General features: G+C 46.5%; 1 protein-coding gene and 1 long non-coding RNA gene across 7 annotated transcripts in view; one reads left to right on the plus strand and one right to left on the minus strand.

The window, feature by feature from the left end:
- The window catches only part of Pias1 (protein inhibitor of activated STAT 1), a 71,724-nt gene extending 68,885 nt beyond the window's left edge, over positions 1–2,839 (minus strand). For 2 of the 3 annotated variants that reach the window (XM_090321781.1, XM_090321783.1), the window contains exon 1: positions 2,736–2,839. In XM_090321781.1, the coding sequence (XP_090177907.1) occupies positions 2,736–2,759 (24 nt within the window). In that variant the 5' untranslated portion in view covers positions 2,760–2,839. Of the gene's footprint in view, positions 1–2,615; positions 2,690–2,735 lie in introns of those variants that run through there. The other variant, XM_090321782.1, reaches the window with a different exon arrangement.
- Positions 2,840–8,594: 5,755 nt separating this feature from the next.
- Positions 8,595–18,485, plus strand: part of LOC150044167 (uncharacterized) — a 58,904-nt gene continuing 49,013 nt past the window's right edge. For all 4 annotated transcript variants that reach the window (XR_016533217.1, XR_016533218.1, XR_016533219.1 and 1 more), the window contains exon 1: positions 8,595–8,709. This is a non-coding gene — a long non-coding RNA (uncharacterized LOC150044167). The remainder of the gene's footprint in view (positions 8,710–18,485) is intronic.

Below are 18,485 nucleotides of genomic sequence, written 5' to 3' on the forward strand. Positions count from 1 at the left end.
TTTCCAAAAGGACTATCTTCCAAATGAAGAATTATATATGCACATTCTTGAATAACTATGGCAGACATTCCATTCCTAAGATCACCTCTATCTATCCCCCCCACAAAAGAAAAGGAAATCTAACCACAGTGAAGTAGTTTTTCCCTCATTGTCTTTAAATAGTTGTACAAAGGAGTTGCCATTAGCAGTTTATGAATACAATTTATCTTAACATCACCCCTTCAACATCCTCACCCACTCTCTCCCCTACCCATCTCTCTTTCCCTCACTCCTCTTAATTTTATAGAGTATACCTTGGATTCTTGTTTGTATTTCCCTCCTCTTCTCTCCATTTATCTACCCCACAGCGAAGTATTAACAAAACTGTTAACACAGCCATCACCAGCCAGCTAAGACCCTCAAAGTTCACCACTAGTTCCTCAGTCTCAGGCACACACAATGACATACCAGCATGTGAAAGCAGTTAATACAGTTTTGAAAAGTATACAACAGGAACACAAAAGAAAACAACTCCTCTGGAAAGACTCAAGCTTTGGGAGAAAGCAAAAAGGGAGACCAATTTTACAAAAATAACATTTCCCCAACCGTTTAGTATTTGTCTTATACTGGCTCATTTTTGTAAAGAGAAACTTTACCTAACAAGACTCACACCAGGGGTCCCATCTATCCCAAAGGCACTTTCTTAAAATGAGAAAGAACAAAGAAGAAAATCTCCCAGCGTGTGCTTTTCACAGTAGTTTCTTTTGGACCAGCTTTAAGAGTATATTGTTAAAGCCCCTACAAGCTTTTCAGCTTTACTCTATGGAATATATATAATAGAACTGATTAGTTATCATTCAAATGCGATTTGTAACAAAGTAAATATTAGAAAACAAAAATCAGGCTCAGCAACTATATTAAGAAAAGAAAAACTATACAAAGCACACTATATTAAGTTGTGTATTTTTTGAATTTCCATAGTTAGTAGTCTCCGAATATTTCTATTTCTGAGGTTTTTTTCCTTTCAGTCAATAGTTTGAAACTGGCATAAAAGGAAGTATCCATTCTAAGTCTTCTCTGTCTTGAACAAATCTGAAGGAACTCAAAACAAGAATGATACTTTAAAGGCAATACCTTAATACAGAAATCTTGGGATATTAAGATTGCAAAGTTATCAGGGAAATGGTTTTTCAGTGAGGCTTTTCCACAAGAGAGGGGGTGGGGAGTGAAATTTCCAAAAACAAGCCTCATGTCTGCTAATCCTACAACTTGCTTGATTATAGTGGGGAAGCAATTTTTTAAAAAATATATATATATTAATCAAAACAAACAAACAAAAATAATCCTAAGCCTTCCCCCCAAAGATCCGGGATGTCTGTCCGGATCTCCACTCCTGACAAGAGCTGTCAGTTCTCCCGGCTGGGGTACGATCAGCTGTGCGGTTCTCACGCTGGGGAAGCCGCCGCAGAGAAGGGAAACATCGCCTCCAGAGCCTCGAAAATAACATGCGTGAGTCGGGAACTGTTCGCTTACAAAAAAAAACCGAAATTATTCGAGCGGGGCCGCGTTGGTCACATCCGATGCACAGCGTCCTCACCCCTCCCCACCCCACCCCCGGCTGCTGGGTGGCCGTGGGTCCGCACAGGTAAGGACGGGGCGGGAGCGGGCGGGGAGGGGAGAGGGGGGGCCCGAGGAGGGCGGGAGGGGGCGCCTTCCATCCGATTCCGCGAGGCGGGAGTAATCGGTACAGTTGGGAGGCACCGAGGGGCGTTCTATTTATCGGGGCGGGGGGGGTTGGAGTGGGGCGCGGGGAGCAGGGAGTTCTTGATCAACATGGCCAGCAAGACGTCCCCACAACAAAAGGCAGCGCGGGGACATAAACACGGACCGTTCACCTCTGCCAGTCACAGCATCGCCATCATGGGTGTGCGCGGAGACCCCCCCCCCCGCCAGGGCTCCTCGGCGTGTGCGGCGGACCCCCGGGGGCCGTCCTCGCCCTCCGCACGCGTCCAGCCCGGCACCCACCGCCCACCACCGCTCCGACCCGGCCGCCCCTTGCCCGCCGCGGTCGGGGCCCGGGAGGGGAGCGCCCCGCCGGGCGGACCCCACCGGGCAGACCCCGCCGGGACCCCGCGGGCCGCCGCCGGCTCCGGGCTCGCTAAACTTTGCCGGCGCTTCTCCCGCCCCGGCCCCGCCGCCCGAGGACCGCGCTCCCGCCAGCCGGCGCCGGCGCCGGGGCCCCGGCTGTCAGGCGAGGGCCGGGCGGGCGGTGGGCGGCGGGCGGCGGGGCGAGTTCCCGGGTCCGCGTCGGGCGCTGACAGGAGCCCCGGGCGCTGGGGAGGAAGAGGAAGCGGCGGCGGGGCTCCCGGCGCCCCGCGAGCACCCCGCCCCCCGCCGGCTCCCCATGGGGGGCGGGGGGCCGCCGCGAGCCCGGGCGCGCGCCTTCCCCCCACCCCCGGCGGCCGCCGCGGCCCCCGCCCGCACCCGCGCCCCCTCCCCGCCGCGCCGCCGGCCGCGTCCACAACAATAACACGCCGGGGACGACCCGTCAGCGCCCCCGAGGCGCCCGGGGCCCGCGGCCCGCCGCGGCCGAGCCCCCTCCGAGAGGCCGAGGCGCACCCCCCACCAGTCCCTACCGCGTCAGGCCCGGGTGGAGTCAGGCCGGAGCGGCCCCCGGTGCCGGACCCAGCCCCCCCGGCTCCAGCGGCGCCGTCTCCGCGGCCGAATATTAGAAGTGAATTCGAGCTGCGCTTTACCTTTAGTTCCGCACTGTCCGCCATCTTGCGTCTGTCAGCGCAAGCGCAGTGAGCCTCGCCGGGGGCTGCGCCGGGCCCTCCCCTCCCGCCGCCCCGGCCCGGCCCAGCCCGACCCGGCCTGGCCCCGCCCCTGGCCCCGCCCCGGCCCCGGCCCCGCCCCTCCAGGCGCTCGAGGCCCCGCCCCGGGCACGCACGGCGCCGAGGCCCGCACGTACCATTTAAATAGTGGCGCCAAGCGGTAGGGCCTGGCGGTTACTCTTAGCCGGCCTCCTCCCTCTTCTCTCTCTGGAGTCGAGGTGTGCGGCGGCCCCCACTCCCCTGCAGGCCGGAGTCCTCCCCGCCCCCCCAGCCCCAGGCCCAGGGCTCAGCAGAAACAAAACTCCCGGGCCGCCAGCACCTGTACCCAGAGCGGCCTCGGATGAGCCAAGAGCGACCGACTCCATTTCTTTTCTGGATTTGTTGGCTTGGATCCCACGGTCAGGTGAGGAAGAAGACCTCGGAGAGATCGCAGCCCCGTGGTGTAGATTCCGCATGGAATCTCGGTGGAGAACTCCTCAGGGCTGGCCCAGGACCAGATTGAGGGATCCACGATGTACCGAGAAGCAAGTGCCACACTCTCTGCCGGGTTGAGTGGGGCGTCTGCCTTCCGCAGCCAGCGGCTGGGAGCGGACTCATGTCCTCCCCCCCCCCCAAAAAAAAAGCCCTTGCAGCCTTGCATGCTATTAATACAAAGCTTACAAAAGCCAACTCCACAGGATTGGTATGAGGAACTAAACCTAGCAAAAGCGTAAAAGTAAAAGCGTGTTTACAGAAGCAAAGCGAGGCTTAGGGAACAATGGGGAGGGGGGCCACCAAGGGCAAGAATTCCCTGGAGCTTAACGACCCTTGACACACCTGCAGTTCTCTGCACTAGGTGGAGAAAAAAAAAAATCCCCATCGTCTGTTAAAACACTACCGAGGAGATGACCAAGTACCCATAGTTCAGATTCAACAAATAGTTCATGACTAACTTGCTGTGCATCAGGAGATTAGACCATCTGGTGGGTCTCTGGGGTGGAGGGTGGGGGAATCTCCACGTATGTGAATTACTAACTACAATTACAAATGGTGATGAAGCCCAGTGCCCATGGCTCACACCTGTGATCCTACCTCCCCAGAAGGCTGAGATCTGAGGATCATAATTCAGGAAAGTGAGCAGCTTAGCTCCAATGAACCACCAAAAGGGTGGAAGTGGAGCTGTGGTTCAGGTGGTAGAGTGCTAGCCTTGAGCAGAGAAACCTTAAGGCCCTGAATTCAAGCCCCAGGACCTGCACAGACACAAACAGGGAGGTGAAGAGTCCACAGGAGCAGAGTCCCGTGAGATGTATTTTATCCTGGAAGATCTTTCTTCACTTCATTGATATTTAAGTAGACACGATGAAAGATAATTTCATCCATTTCTATTCCACTGAAAGCCTCCTACACTTCTGGCTTTATCCCCCTGGTTTGCTGACCCACACTTCATTTAAAAAAAAAAAAAGACACTTGACATGAACTTTCATATCTTCTCACCATCAAAAGTACCCTTATCTGCACTGTAACAGATTATTGTGAAATGTCTTAAGAAGGCTAGGTCCTCTACCCTCCACCTAGATTCCTTTCACTCCCACATTCCTCAAGACTTAGACTCCCACAATTACCTCTCCTCCAACATCCTTAGGGGTCCCACCTCCCCTCTACTGAGTCATTCACATCAGCATATAAATAAGATGGAAATCCCACTGATCAAAAGTGAAATTCCCTTGAGTTGGAGCTAACTAATGAGCAAAAGCATCAGTTAGTGAATTCAACAGGTCCCCACCAAAAAATAAACCTACTTGGACTCCAAAACCACCTCTAGAATCTACCTAGTTTCTCTGCTTTCTTCACTGCATAAATCTCAAAAAGATATCCCATCTTTCTGTGGTACTTGTCAGCTTTAACTTTTGTCACCAAGATCATTTATTAAGACTTCTGATTATCTGGTTTCCAAAGCCAACTCTCAGTTCTAGTCTTACCTAAATTGACCACTGGGAACAGTCTCTCTTGAAACATTTTTCCCCATAATCTTTCCTCCACTCCACATCATACAGTCCTAATTTTTTTGGGGGGGGGGTAGGTCATGGGGATTGAATTCAGCCTGGGCGCTGTCCCTAAGCTCTTCAGCTCAAGGCTACCACCCTACCCCTTGAGCCACAGCCCGACTTCCTCTTCCGTTTTCTAGTGGTTAATTGGAGATAAAGAGTCTTGGGTTCTTTAGTGCTGAGGTTGGCTTTGAACCTCAATTCTCAGATCTCAGCCTCCTGAGTAGCTAGGATTATAGGTGTGTGCCCCGCATACTTCCAGCTTTTCTATGTATGTGGTACTGAGGAATCAAACCTGGGTCTTCGTGTGAGCTAGGCAAGCACTCCACCACTAGGCCAAACTCCCAGCCCCAACCTCAGCATTTTTGCCTTCTTGTCCCCTATGTTAATAATAATATAAGCTGGTCACTGTGGTTCAAGCTACTCAGAAGGCTGGGCTCTGAAGATTGAGGTTCAAAGCCAGCCTGACCACTAAAGACAGTGAGATGTTTATCTTCAATTAGCCACTAGAAAATGGGAGGTAGGGCTGTGGATCCAGGTGGTAGCCTTGAGCTGAAGAGCTCAGGGACAACACTCAGGCCCAGAGTTCACTGACCAAATAATAATCATAATTATTATGTATATATTCAGAACCAGGCATAAAGATACACACCTATAACTCCAGCACTCGGGAGGCTGAGGCAGGAAAATGGAGAAGTGAATTTGAGGCCAACCTGAGTTACATAGAGAGACCCTTTCCAAACCCCTCCAAAAAATGTCTGTTCCAGGTTCTATGAACAAAGCACCAAAAACCCAAGCAGTTTCCTGATAGATATGTGTGTTTTGTAACTTAAATTAGCCCAGTACAATCACATCAGGATTTATGCTAATCAAATGACTCAGATGGAACCTCTAGATAGCTGTTGGTTTTTGGCTGGTCCACAAGGAATTAAGTTACTTTCAGCCTCAACCATCCAAGACCTCCAGAGAAAACAGGAAACTGGAAAATGGATTATGAAAACTCTAGTTAGGCACCAGTGGTTTATGCCTATAATTTATGCCTTAGATCTTACCTGAGATCTAACAATTGTGATTCAAAGACAGCCTGAGCACAGAAGTGTATGAGACTCTTTATCTCCATTAAATTACCAAAAATGTCAGAAGTGGAGCTGTGCCTCTCAAGTGTTAGAGTGATTGTCTTGAGTAAAAGAAGCTCAGGGACCTGGAGTGTGGCCTAGAGGTGATGCATGAAGCCCTGGGTTCAATTCCTTGGTACCACTGTAGGTCCAAGTGGTAGAGTGCTACCCTAGAGCAAAAAGAGTTCAGGCTTCAGGACTAGCCAAAAAAGAAAAGAAAACATTTAAATGTCGCTAGTTCCCTAGACCTTTAACTCCCTTTGCCACGGCTCACTAGAAAACTCTATCTGATAGCTAGCTCCTGAAAAACCATTCAAATATTAAATATTTTCAATTACAAAGCACTATGGAGGAACAAATGCTTACTCCTAAGATAAAATTGTGTTATGTGTCCAAGCAGTTAACAAAAACTGGCTGGTCTTTGTTTAAATAAGAGTAAGGAATGTGTTTAGGACAATATTCAGAACGTTTAAAAATCTAATGAATTTTTTTTTTTTTGCCAGTCCTGGGCTTGAGCTCAGGGCCTGAGCACTGTCCTTGGACTTTCTCAAGGCTAGAGCTCTGCCACTTGAGCCTCAGCACCACTTCCAGCTTTTTTTCTATGTATGTGGTACCGAGGAATTGAACCCGGGTCTTCGTGCATGCTAGGCAAGCACTTTAACCACTCCCGGCCCTAATGAATTTTTTTTTTTTTTTTTTTGCCAGTCCTGGGCTTGAGCTCAGGGCCTGAGCACTGTCCTTGGATTTTCTCAAGGCTAGAGCTCTACCACTTGAGCCTCAGCACCACTTCTGGCTTTTTTCTATGTATGTGGTACCGAGGAATTGAACCCGGGTCTTCATGCATGCTAGGCAAGCACTTTAACCACTAGGCCAAACTCCCGGCCCCCTAATGAATTTTTTTTAAATAAGGGTAAACACTTAGCTGGCTTTGAAGATTGGTCATTCTATGTGGCATGTCTGAGGCAAAGTGTATGGAGGGAAGAGTCTATGCACAGTGAATTTATCATACACACTAGATTTTCTGGAGACACTGTCAGTAGCAAATATTTTATTTCAATAAGTGTGGCATCGATTTTTGTTTTATTTGTATTTCGGTTTGGGGTTTATGCTCCTGGAGGTTGAAATCCAAGGCCTTGTGCATGCTTGGTAAGAATTTTAGAGACTGTCTACTTCAACTCTTTTATTTTGCAAAGAAAAACGCAAGACTTGGGGCCAGGAGTTTAGCCTAGTAGTAGAGTGCTTGCCTAGCTTGCACGAAGTCCTGGGTTTGATTCCTCGATACCACATACATGTGGGGGGGAGGGAGCCAGAAATGGTGCTGTGGCTCAAGTAGTAGAGCTCTAGCCTTGAGAAAGCCCAAGGACAGTGCCCAGGCCCTGAGTTCAAGGCCCAGGACTGGCAAAAAAAAAAAAAAGAAAAGAAAAAGAAAAACACGAAGACTCAAACATGGGTGCTAGACATTGTTCCTAACTGTAGGTTCTCTAAACATTTGAGAACTAATTATGCTTGGAACATGACTTCCTTATAAATAGCAAGTTTCCCATTAAAACGCAAGTTCAGGTTTCTTGATCCTGAGTTCAACATTTTTTCCTAATTCTTAGGCTGGTGGATCACACCTATAATCCTAGATACTCAGAAGGCTGAGATCTGAGGATCACAGTTCAAAGTCAGCCTGACCAAGGGAGTCTAGGAGACCCTCATCTCCAATTAACTACCAAAACATCAAAAGCACAGCTGTGCTTCAAGTGGTAGAATGATAACTGTGAGCAAGAAGGATTAGGGTGGGACCGGGAGTTTGGCCTAGTGGTAGAGCGCTTGCCTAGCATGCACAAAGACCCGGGTTCGATTCCTCAGTACCACATACATAGAAAAAAGTTGGAGTGGTGCTGAGGCTCAAATGGTAGAGCTCTATTCTTGAGAAAGTCCAAGGACAGTGCTCAGGCCCTGAGCTCAAGCCCAGGACTGGCAAAAAAAAAAAAAGAAGAAGGATTAGGGTTAACATCCAGCGTCCTGAGTTTAAGACCCAGGACTGGAACAACAACAACAAAATCTAGAGGTGATTTAAAGCAGATAGAAAGACAATATTGGCTACTTGCAATTCTTGTAGCATTTTCTCTGAGGAACATGGCCATCCTGGGACTTAGGTTAGGTGCAGGGGTGCTAGAACCACATTCATTTCAATATCCTTACATTCTTTCTCTTCCAAACACAAAAGGGCTCAGGATTACACTTAGCCAGGTGTTAGGGTTAAGTGTCTGCCTTCAGACTCCTTTTTTTTTTTTTTTTGCCAGTCCTGGGGCTTGAACTCAGGGCCTGAGCACTATCCTTGGGCTTTTTCTCAAAGCTGTCACTCTGCCACTTGAGCATAGCATCACTTCTATGGAATCGAACCCCAGGTCTTTCTGCATACTAGTCAAGCGCTCTACCACTAGGCCAAACTCCCAGCCCCAGACTCCTTCTTTCTTTCCTTCCTTCCTTTCTTTCCTTCTTTCTTTTTCATTCAGTATTTCCTTCCTCTTCCTGTGTTGGCCTTCAAATCACCTGACTGCGCCTCTCCCTTTGAAGAACTGACCTGGGTTCTTGAAATTTTCAACTTCTGGCTGCAGTCTTGAGAAGAAGAAGAAGGAGGAGGAGGAGGAGGAGAAGGAGGAGAAGAAGAAGAAGAAGAAGGAGAAGGAGAAGAAGAAGAAGAAGAAGAAGAAGAAGAAGAAGAAGAAGAAGAAGAAGAAGGAGAAGAACTGTTGACCCAGAACAAAGGTACTTCCGCCTGTCTGACTCTGAGCACTGCATGTTCCTTGGGCACCACGTCTTGGTCTGCTGCCCACTCCCTTAGTGGCTAGTCTGAGGCAGGGTCATTTTCTCTAGCTCTATTCCTTCAGGCTCTAGTCCCTTCTCTCCCCATTAACCCCTTTGGCTGAGAGTACAGCCAGTTCATGCATGTTCAATGATATCTTTTTTCTTTTGGGTTTTAGGTTTACCTCTAAGAAAATAAGAATAAGTTTGCTTATAATTTCAGTTTCCCCTTCAGTTCTTACTCTCTTGGTTAGCATAATCCCTTCTTCTTCCTTTTTTTTTTTTCTTAATGCAATAGACATTTTTTGTTTCCTTTCTTTTTTTCTTTTTTTTTGCCAGTCTTGGGCTTGAGCTCAGGGCCTGAGCCCTGTTGTTGGACTTTCTCAAGGCTAGAGTTCTACCCCTTGAGCCTCAGCACCAGTTCTGGCTTTTTTCTATGTATGTGGTACTGAGGAATCAAACCCGGGTGTTCATAGATGCTAGGCAAGCACTCTACCACTAGGCCAAACTCCCAGCCCCTGTTTCCTTTCTTTCTTGTTTCCTTCTCCTTCCCTCCCTTTCCCTTTCCTTCTTTCCTTTCCTTCCTTTCTTCTTTCTCTTTATTTTCTTTCTTTCTTCTTTTTGTACTAGTACTGAGGCTTAAATTTAGGGCCTGATGTTCTGGCTTAGCTTTTCTTCTACTTAAGCTTGGCTCTCTACCTCTTGAACCACACCTCTCCCTTCTGCTTTTGGGCTAGTTAATTGACAATATGAGTCTCACTGACTTTTCCACCAAGCTGACAGCCATAATTCTCAGATCTGTATCTGAGATTACAGATGTGAGCCACCAGCACCTGACATTTTCTTTCCTTTAAATAGACATCTCTTAATTCTATCTCTTTATATCTTCACCCTAATTCTATAGTTCAAAGACCTTAATTGTCTTTAGCCACTAGGTCCAATATACTGAAATTCAATAGGTTGTCCTGTTTTCAGGATAGTAGATTGGTTCCTGTTTTTCACTCTTGCTTAAGAAGACAGCCCTAATCTATGAGAACTTGAAAAATGTCTAAGAGCAGAAAGGTAAAAGTACACAAAGCTTTCTGCCTTTTGTTTTCTAGAAAGCTAAGGATCCTGAGAGAAAATTAGGGGGGTTACAATGGAAAGAAGGTTATTTGTAGGTCTAGATAGTGTTTAGTGACAAAAATAGAGCTCCTTGGTAGAGGCAAAGAAGAAAAGAGGAGGAAGAGTCCTGGATAATCACAGAGCCTGTTCTCTCCTTAGCAGTAGCAAGGACCATGGGAAGGCTGGCTGCTGATTGGTCTAGGCTGCCAGCATTCTAATGGTGACACAAAGTTGGCAACATTGCTGGGCCTGAAGGGGCCATGTGGACAGGCAGGCCCATTGGTTGTGTAAATGGTACCACCATATATCTGATGAGCAGAATACCACCTGCAACCCCTCCTTCCCTGGATAAGACCCCAGAACTCTTTAGCACCCTTTTCTAGTGAAAAGGAAGAACTCAAGCCAAGTCACCTGGCTAGGGCATCTGGGATCCAGATCTCAAAGTCATATAAATAACATGTCTGAGGTCACACAACTACTATCAGGTGGCTGTGGTGGTCCAGGCCTGCCTGTGAGAGCAACCTGTGCTTGATTACTGCAGAAATGTTGGGCCTTGGTACTTCCTCAGCTCCTTGCAGAGTAAAGGCACTCTTTGACCCAGAAGTATGAAGGTATAGTAGGTGTCCTTTCAGGTGACCCCTCCCTCATGGGGCAGCTACAGAGAATAAAGGAGCCCTGTGCAGGCAAGCACAGCCTCCCTCTTACCTCCCCAGGACATGTGACAAGCCTCAGGCTCCTTGTCTATGAATGGAGGAACAGCCCAACCTGCCTCCAAGGCTCCAGCGAAGTTTGAGATAAGATAATGGAGATGAAATAAACTGTACTGTACAAATGTCCCAGTTTGGGAATAACATCAAGAAGAACATTAACAATGAGCACTTTAACCACAGCCTGAGGCCCTGTTGGATCTTGGAGAGCTGTCCCTTTTTTGGAGCCTGAGCTCTCTGGTGTCCCAAGTTGAGCACAGCCTACTCCCTCCCCTTCGCTGGAACATCTTGTCTCACCCTGTCTTCCCTTTGTACTTTTCTTCTACTGATCTGTTCTCAATGGACCTTTCCGGACCACTCCCAGTGGCACCCGCCAGATATATATCTCCATTCACCTAGTCATCAGACTAGTGCTTTTTCCTGTGGGCCCCTCCAAATAAACCAGCAAGTTCCCTCATTATTTTATTTATTTTTTATGCCAGTCTTGGGGCTTGAACTCTGTACCATCCCTAAGCTCTTCAGCTCAAGACTAGTGCTCTACCACTTTGCGTCACAGGGCCACTTTCCCGTTTTCTGGTGGATAATTGGAAGAGTCTCATTCTCATCCACAGGCTGGCTTTGCTTGGTGATCCTCCCATCTCAGCCTCCTGGGTAGCGAGGATTACAGGCATGAGCCATCAGTCCCTGGCTAGTTCTCTCATTCTTGAGGCGGGTCTGTGCTGCCCAGTTAATGGTGGATTGTGGGTTGTAATTGAAAATATACTTCATATACCTAACCTACCAGACCCTGAAACATCAGCTGTTACATCTCAGGATAACTTATCCTTAGTGACACACACTCACTACCCGGCCTATTGCTAGCCTAGAAAACTCAAAACATGGTTCATGTAGGCTGGGAGTTTGGCCTAGTGATAGACTGCTTGCCTAGCATGCACAAAGACCCGGGTTTGATTCCTCAGTACCACAAACATAGAAAAAGCCAGAAATGGTGCTGAGGCTCAAGTGGTAGAGCTCTAGCCTTGAGAAAGGCCAAGGACAGCTCAGAGGCTCAAGTGGTAGAGCTCTAGCCTTGAGAAAGTCCAAGGATAGGGCTCAGGCCCTGAGCTCAAGCCCAGAACTGGCAAAAAAAAACCAACCAACCAAACAAACAAACAAAAAACATGTGTTGAATGTATATTATTTCTCTTCTCCCCTTTGCAATGAATTGATATATATATATAGATATATTAACTCTACAGTGGTATATAAAAACATACTCATGCAAGTATCATGCTTTTCATTTCCAGTACAGAATGCAATAATTTAAGTGAGATATTTAATCTCATCAGTAATTTAATCAATAATTTATGATAAAATGGGCTTTGTGACCAACAGACTAATGTAAATGTTCTGAGCCAGTTCAAGTGGTCTAGGCTAATTATGATGTTGGGTAGGTTTGTAAGAGGCAACTTAAAGGCTGCTTTGGGGCTGGGAATGTGTCTTCGTGGTAGAGTGCTTACCTAGCATGCATGAAGCCCTGAGTTTGATTCCTCAGTATCACATAAACAGAAAAAGCCAGAAGAGCCTTGAGCAAAAGAAGCTCAGGGCTTCTGAGTTCAAGCCGAAGAAGAAGAAGGAGAAGAAAGAAGCTGCTTTTGCGGGCCATAATTCTCTCTATTTAATCTAAGGCCACTGTCTATGACATAAGAAATCTCCTTTCTCCGCCCTTTACTATGTCTCTTTACTTGACATATAGGGACAAATGGCTGTCTGACATGTGGGATTGCTGGAGTTTGGATCTGAAGTTTGAAAAAGCTCTAATTACATGTTGGGTTTATTTTGAGCAGTGATATGGTTTTAATAATATTGGGGTTTACACTTTACCACTGTGTCACGGACCCAGCCCTTTTTTTGCTGTATATTTTTTAATGGGTCACTGGGCTGGAACTCTGGGCCTAGGCACTGTCCCTGAGCTCTTCAGCTCAAGGCTACCACCCTCCCTTGAGCCACAGCCCCATTTTCTAGTGATTAATTGGATATAAGAATCTCACCGCTTTGTAGTGCCTGGGCTGGCTTTGAACCTTGAACCTCAGATCTCAGCCTCCTGAGCAGCTAGGATTACAGGCATGAGCCACTGTGCCTGGCTGCTGTATTTTTTTAAGATAGAGCTTCATACCTTTTGCCTGGGCCAAGGGTTATAGTCCTCCTACTTAAACATGAAAATTAATTAATCAATCAATTAATTTTTGTCAGTACTGGGGTTTGAATTTACAGCCTTGCACTTGGTAGGCAGGCATTCTAGCATTCTACACGTCTCTTCTGTTTCAGCTAATTTTTCAGATATGTTCTTGCACTTTTCGTGTAGGGCAGCCTGACTGTATTCCTTTTACTTACACCTCCCACATAGCTGAAATGACAGATATGAGCCACCAGAACTAGCTTGCTGGTTAAGATGGGGTCTTGATAACTTTTTTGTCTGGGCTGGCCTGGAGCTGCTATCCTCCTATCTCTGCCTCTTTTGCAAGTAGCTGGGATGACAGGAATATTCCACTATGCCTAGCTTAAAATTATCTTGAGCATAGATATTCTCAACTTTCAATGGAGTTCTAAGTATAACCTCATTGTATTTGGTTGTGAAACATCTTTATTTGAATATCTGTCACCAGCTACCCGAAAATAAGTCATAAACTCCTGAACAGGCTATACTTCTCTATCTTTTATATTATGCCTTAGAAAGTTCTTGAGAGGATTGGGAATGTAGCTTAGTGGTAGAGTGCTTGCCTAGCATGCATGAAGTCCCGGGTTCGATTCCTCAGTACCTCATAAGCAGGAAAATCCAGAAGTGGTGCTGTGGGTTGGGTTTTTTGTGTGTGTGTGTGATACTGTGGTTTGAATACAGGACCTTGTGCTTGCTAGTCTGATATTCTCACACCTACCCCAGTTAATAACTGAGTATATAGTCTTAACCTTTGCCATGATTTAGGCGTGAGGGATGTTCAGTGTTTCAGAAGCCATGGAAATTCATTACAAGATTTTTTTTCTTTCAGAAATATACCAGCCCAGGAAAGTCAGATGTCTAGGTTCTAGACTATCCTGCCTTCAGATACCAGAGCCCCGCTACTGGCTAAGATCACCTAGAGTCTAGTTTCTAGACTGTTCTACCTTCAGTTGCTCACAGTCAAGAAAGGGAAGCTTGTGAAGGGTCCTAGTATCAGCTCTTGCACTTGTGCAAGTCCACAGACTTGTGTTTTTATCTCCTTATCTCAGGCCTGTCCATAAGAAGTTAATGAACTTAGAAGCCAGCCAAGCTCTAAACCAATCATTCAATAGCCAGAGACCTACCAGCTGCAGAGACATTTCATAGTGAAAAATGGGACAACTAGGCCGGGAGTTTGGCCTAGTGGTTAAAGTGCTTGCCTAGCATGCATGAAGACCCGGGTTCGATTCCTCGGTACCACATACATAGAAAAAAGCCGGAAGTGGTGCTGAGGCTCAAGTGGTAGAGCTCTAGCCTTGAGAAAGTCCAAGGACAGTGCTCAGGCTCTGAGCCCAAGCCCAGGACTGGCAAAAAAAGAAAAGAAAAGAAAAATGGGACAACTTAGTTCAAAATCATACTACATTTCACACTATCCATTTCTGCGTGGACCTAGAGCACTGCAGTGAGTCGAGGTCTGGTGGTACCTGCACTGTCTGGAACTCTCTGCTCCCTGTCTCTGCCTGTCTCCCTCCCTTCTCCATATCCCCTGTCCTTCCCTAACTCTTCCTCCTCTCCTCCTCTCCTCTCCTTCTCCCTCATTCCTCCCACCCTCCTCCAATGGGCCATCAAAACTACAGATACTGGCTTGGAGTTTGGCCTAGTGGTGGAGTGCTTGCCTAGCAGGCAAGAAGACCCGGGTTTGATTCCTCAGTATCACACACATAGAAAAAGCTGGAAGTGACATTATGGCTCAAGTGGTAGAGCCTAGCCTTGAGAAAACCCAAGGATGGTGCTCAGGTCCAGAGCACTGTCCCTGAGCTTCTTTTGCTCAAGGCTAGCATTCTACCACTTGAGCCACAGAGCCACTCTGGCTTTTTCTGTTTATGTGGTAGAGAGTGCTTCATGCATACTAGACAAGCACTCATTCCCAGCCCACCACACTATAATTGCATTAGCACTTCCCAAACTGAACTCATTACTTTCCGCCTGAACTTGCTCTTCCTCCTCTTTCTCCACCTATTTTACACCCTAACCACAAAGAACTATTTGTTCCCCATCTCATTTAATGCCATCCCTATCACTCCGTGTCCCAAGTTTGAACTCTTAGTGTCATTGTTCCTCACTTTGGTTACCACAGCGCCTGTAACTGGGTATCATCAGCAGCAGTTCAGTCTTAACTGGATCTTGAGTGAAGAAGCAAAACACACACACACACACACACACACACACACTTCCAGGTGGTTCTACTGCACTGTGAAGATGCAAGACAGTGGTGTTACTACCATTTTATCTGTTCCCTCTAACCCTTTGCTTTCTAGTTGATTGCTGAGATGCGTCCATTCTGCTTCCAGATTACTGTCCTTGTGCTGGCTTGCCCTCTCCTGGACTGTCATGATGGCTCCTGGCTTGTTTCTCCTTCATTACATCAGCAATCCACTGCTGAAATGATCTTTGAAACTGCAGGTCTGGTCATGTCTTATACCCTCTGAAAAGCCATTATAGTGGCGATTATTTGCTCTATAACATTTGAATATTTAAAAAAATCATCTGTCTTTTTCGTTCCTTCTTTCCTCTCTTTCCTCTCCTCCTCCTCCTCCTCCTCTCAATCTCTCTCTCTCTGTCTGTCTGTCTCTCTCTGTTTGTCTCTGTCTCTCTCTGTCTCTGTCTCTGTCTCTGTCTCTCTCTCTCTGTACCATGTGAATCATCTCTACTTCCAGTAATTTTTTTTCTGGTTAATTGGGGATAAGAGTCCTAAGGACTTTTCTACTCAGACTAGCTTTGAACTTTGACCCTCATATCTCAGCCTCTTGAGTAACTAGCATTAACAGATGTGAGCACCTGGCACACAACTTTATCTGTTTTTCTAAAATCAAATTGAATTGACTTTAAGAACCCATTTTTCCAAGATAATGGTTAGCATCCTGCTTGGTTTTTCTTCTAGAATTGTATAGACATCCCAGGAAGTGTAAAAGTTTTGAGCATACCCTTTAAGTTCATCTTGGTCATTGCTGAGATACAAACATCTTTCACATTTTTCTCCATAACAATTTCCCCATTATACAGTTCAGCAAATCTGGGCCCAAATATGGTGCAGTGGGAACCCAAGAATTACTACCAAGAAAATGGAATCTGCATTTAGATCCTAGATGGCTTCCTTCTCCACAGAAAGCAGCTCCAGCATTCAATACAGTGGTCAACTGGCTGAACACCTCCTACTCTTCCAGCCTGAGGCATCTGTCTGGGCAAAAGGAGAATCCTGGTCTGGGCAGGTCAGATCCCAGTGGCCAGATTATTTAGGTTATGACTTCATTACTTCAAGGTTCCAGTGGTCTTATCAACACTCCTTCTCCTTCACTTGACCCTGTCCAGTTACAAAATAATAGAAGGAGAGTGTGGAGCAGTCAATGATTAAACAACTCAACTGTTAATTGGTTACTTGCTTGCAAACCCCACCCTAAATGCTCCAAAGAGCTGTGGCCTGGGCAGCTTGTCCCTCAGCATCTCTCTTGCCTGCTCCTAGCCATCTTCCTAGGCATTGCAGGAACATACTGAGCATTAATCAACATAACATAGCTTGGCCTGCTCCCTCCAGAGACCTCTACAAATACGTTCATGCTGGTTTCTCTTCCAATACCTCCTACTCTTTCCCCACCCTGCGAGCTCTTGTGTTATAATTTAACCCTCGCTTAAATATCACCTTTTCAACAACAACAAATCCAAACCCCAAACACTCCCCAATTCTCTTCACTCCATTTGATTCATTCTCTTATTTTATTTTATTTTACTTTATTTTATTTTTGGTCCCGGGGCTAGGATTCAGGGCCTGGGCACTGCCCCTGAGCTATTTTGCTCGAGGAGAGTGTTCTGCCACTTTGAGTCACAGCTCCACTTCCACTCTTTGACTGGTTAGTTGGAGATAAGAGTCTTACAGGGACCTTTCTTCCCTAGGCTGGCATTGAACCGTGATCCTCAAATCTCAGCCTCCTGATAAGATAGGACTGGAGGCATGAGCCACTGGTGTCCAATTGTTCCCTCATTTTCTTTTTTGCTAGTCATGGCACTTGAATTCAGGGCCTAGGCACTGTCTCTGAGCCTCTTCCTCCTCCTGCTGTTCCTCCCGCTCTTCTTCTTCTTCTTCCTCTTCCTCTTCCTCTTCCTCTTCCTCTTCTTCTTCTTCTTCTTCTTCTTCTTCTTCTTCTTCTTCTTCTTCTTCTTCCTCTTCCTCTTCTTCTTCCTCTTCCTCTTCTTCTGTAGGTCATGGGGCTTGAACTCTAGGGGACTTTAGTGCCCAGGCCGGTTTTGAACCACGATCCTCAGATCTCATCTTCCTGAGTAGCTACAGGCATGAGCCATTGGTACTGGCTTTCCTAGAGCTTCTTTTGCTCAAGCTAGTACTCTGTCACTTGAGCCAAGTACCACTTCTGGCTTTTTCTGTTTGTATGGTCCTGAGGAATTGAACCCAGGGCTTCATGCATGCGAGGTAAGCACTCTACCACTAAGCCACATTCCCAGCCCAGTTCCCCCATTTTAATATCACTAATTGTATACATGTATTCGGTCTCTCCCATAAGCTGCACACAGCATACCTGTCTTATGCTGCTTAATGGCTCATGGGTAAGAATTGTGGTTTTGAATCTTCATTGTCTTTAGTACCTTTTATAAATCAGGCATATCATAGATAAAGTTCTAGACTTTTACAGCTCAGAAGGGTCTTGTTAGCTATCTCACCCAGTGTTTTCCTACCTTTTAGACCAGACATCCATTTTGTCAAAGAACATCTTATACAATAACAAAATATTAACTGACTAAAATAGAGACACTCTTGCTAAAACAAGGGTAGTATGGTATCAGAGGTTGTGCCACAGGGCTAGCACAACCAAGCTAAGAGACATTTCTATTTTTACAGAAGTCTACTCATCCTATATCTTTAGAAAGTTGTTCCTTGAGGCTGGGAATATAGCTCAGTGTAGAGTACTTGTCTAGCATATATAACGTTCTAGATTCCATCCTCAGCACTTTGGGGAAAAAAGTTTATTCTCTTTAATTTTGTGGCATGTTTACAGGTTCATAAGAAGCAGTGGCCCATTTTTAAAGCTTCTGGGGAATAAACAATTTCCTACTGTGCATCCTATTAGCCAATTCTTCAAGGGAGGTGTTTATAGAGCTGCAGAAACACGTATGGCAATTATCTGAACCCCCTCCCCCCCTTTTTTTTTGCTTTAAATTTTTTCCCCTATAATATTGTGTGGGTGTTTGTGAAATTACATGGCTTGAGTCAATGCCACAGGCACAGTGTGCCTCAGTCAGCAGTTGCAACCTGCAAAAAGACTCTTCTAAGCTGAAGAGTCAGAAAGAATCGGCAATCTCTATTCCACAGCCCAATTTGTTTGTTTGTTTTTGTGGGTCAAGAGGCTTGAACTCTGGGCATGGGCACTGTCCCTGAGCTGTATAGCTCAAGGCTACCACCCTACCCCCGGGCCTGGGTGTTGTCCCTGAGCTCTTCAGCTCAAGGCTACCACCCTACCCCTGGAGCCATAGCCCACTTCCTGTTTTCTAGTGGTTAACTGGAGATAAGAGTCTCAAGTTCTTTAGTGCCCTATCCTCTATCCTCAAAGCTCAGCCTACTGAGTAGCTAGGATTACAGGCATAAACCAGAGGTGCCAGGCCTTATTTCTTTTTTTTTTTTTATAATTTATTTTATTTTTTATTTTTATTTTATTTTTTTGTCAGTCCTGGGCTTGAGCTCAGGGCCT

Source organism: Megascapheus bottae, chromosome 30, assembly GCF_031878675.1.
Source record: "Megascapheus bottae isolate mThoBot1 chromosome 30, mThoBot2.hap1, whole genome shotgun sequence".
In the NCBI taxonomy this organism is placed as follows: Eukaryota; Metazoa; Chordata; class Mammalia; order Rodentia; family Geomyidae; genus Megascapheus; species Megascapheus bottae.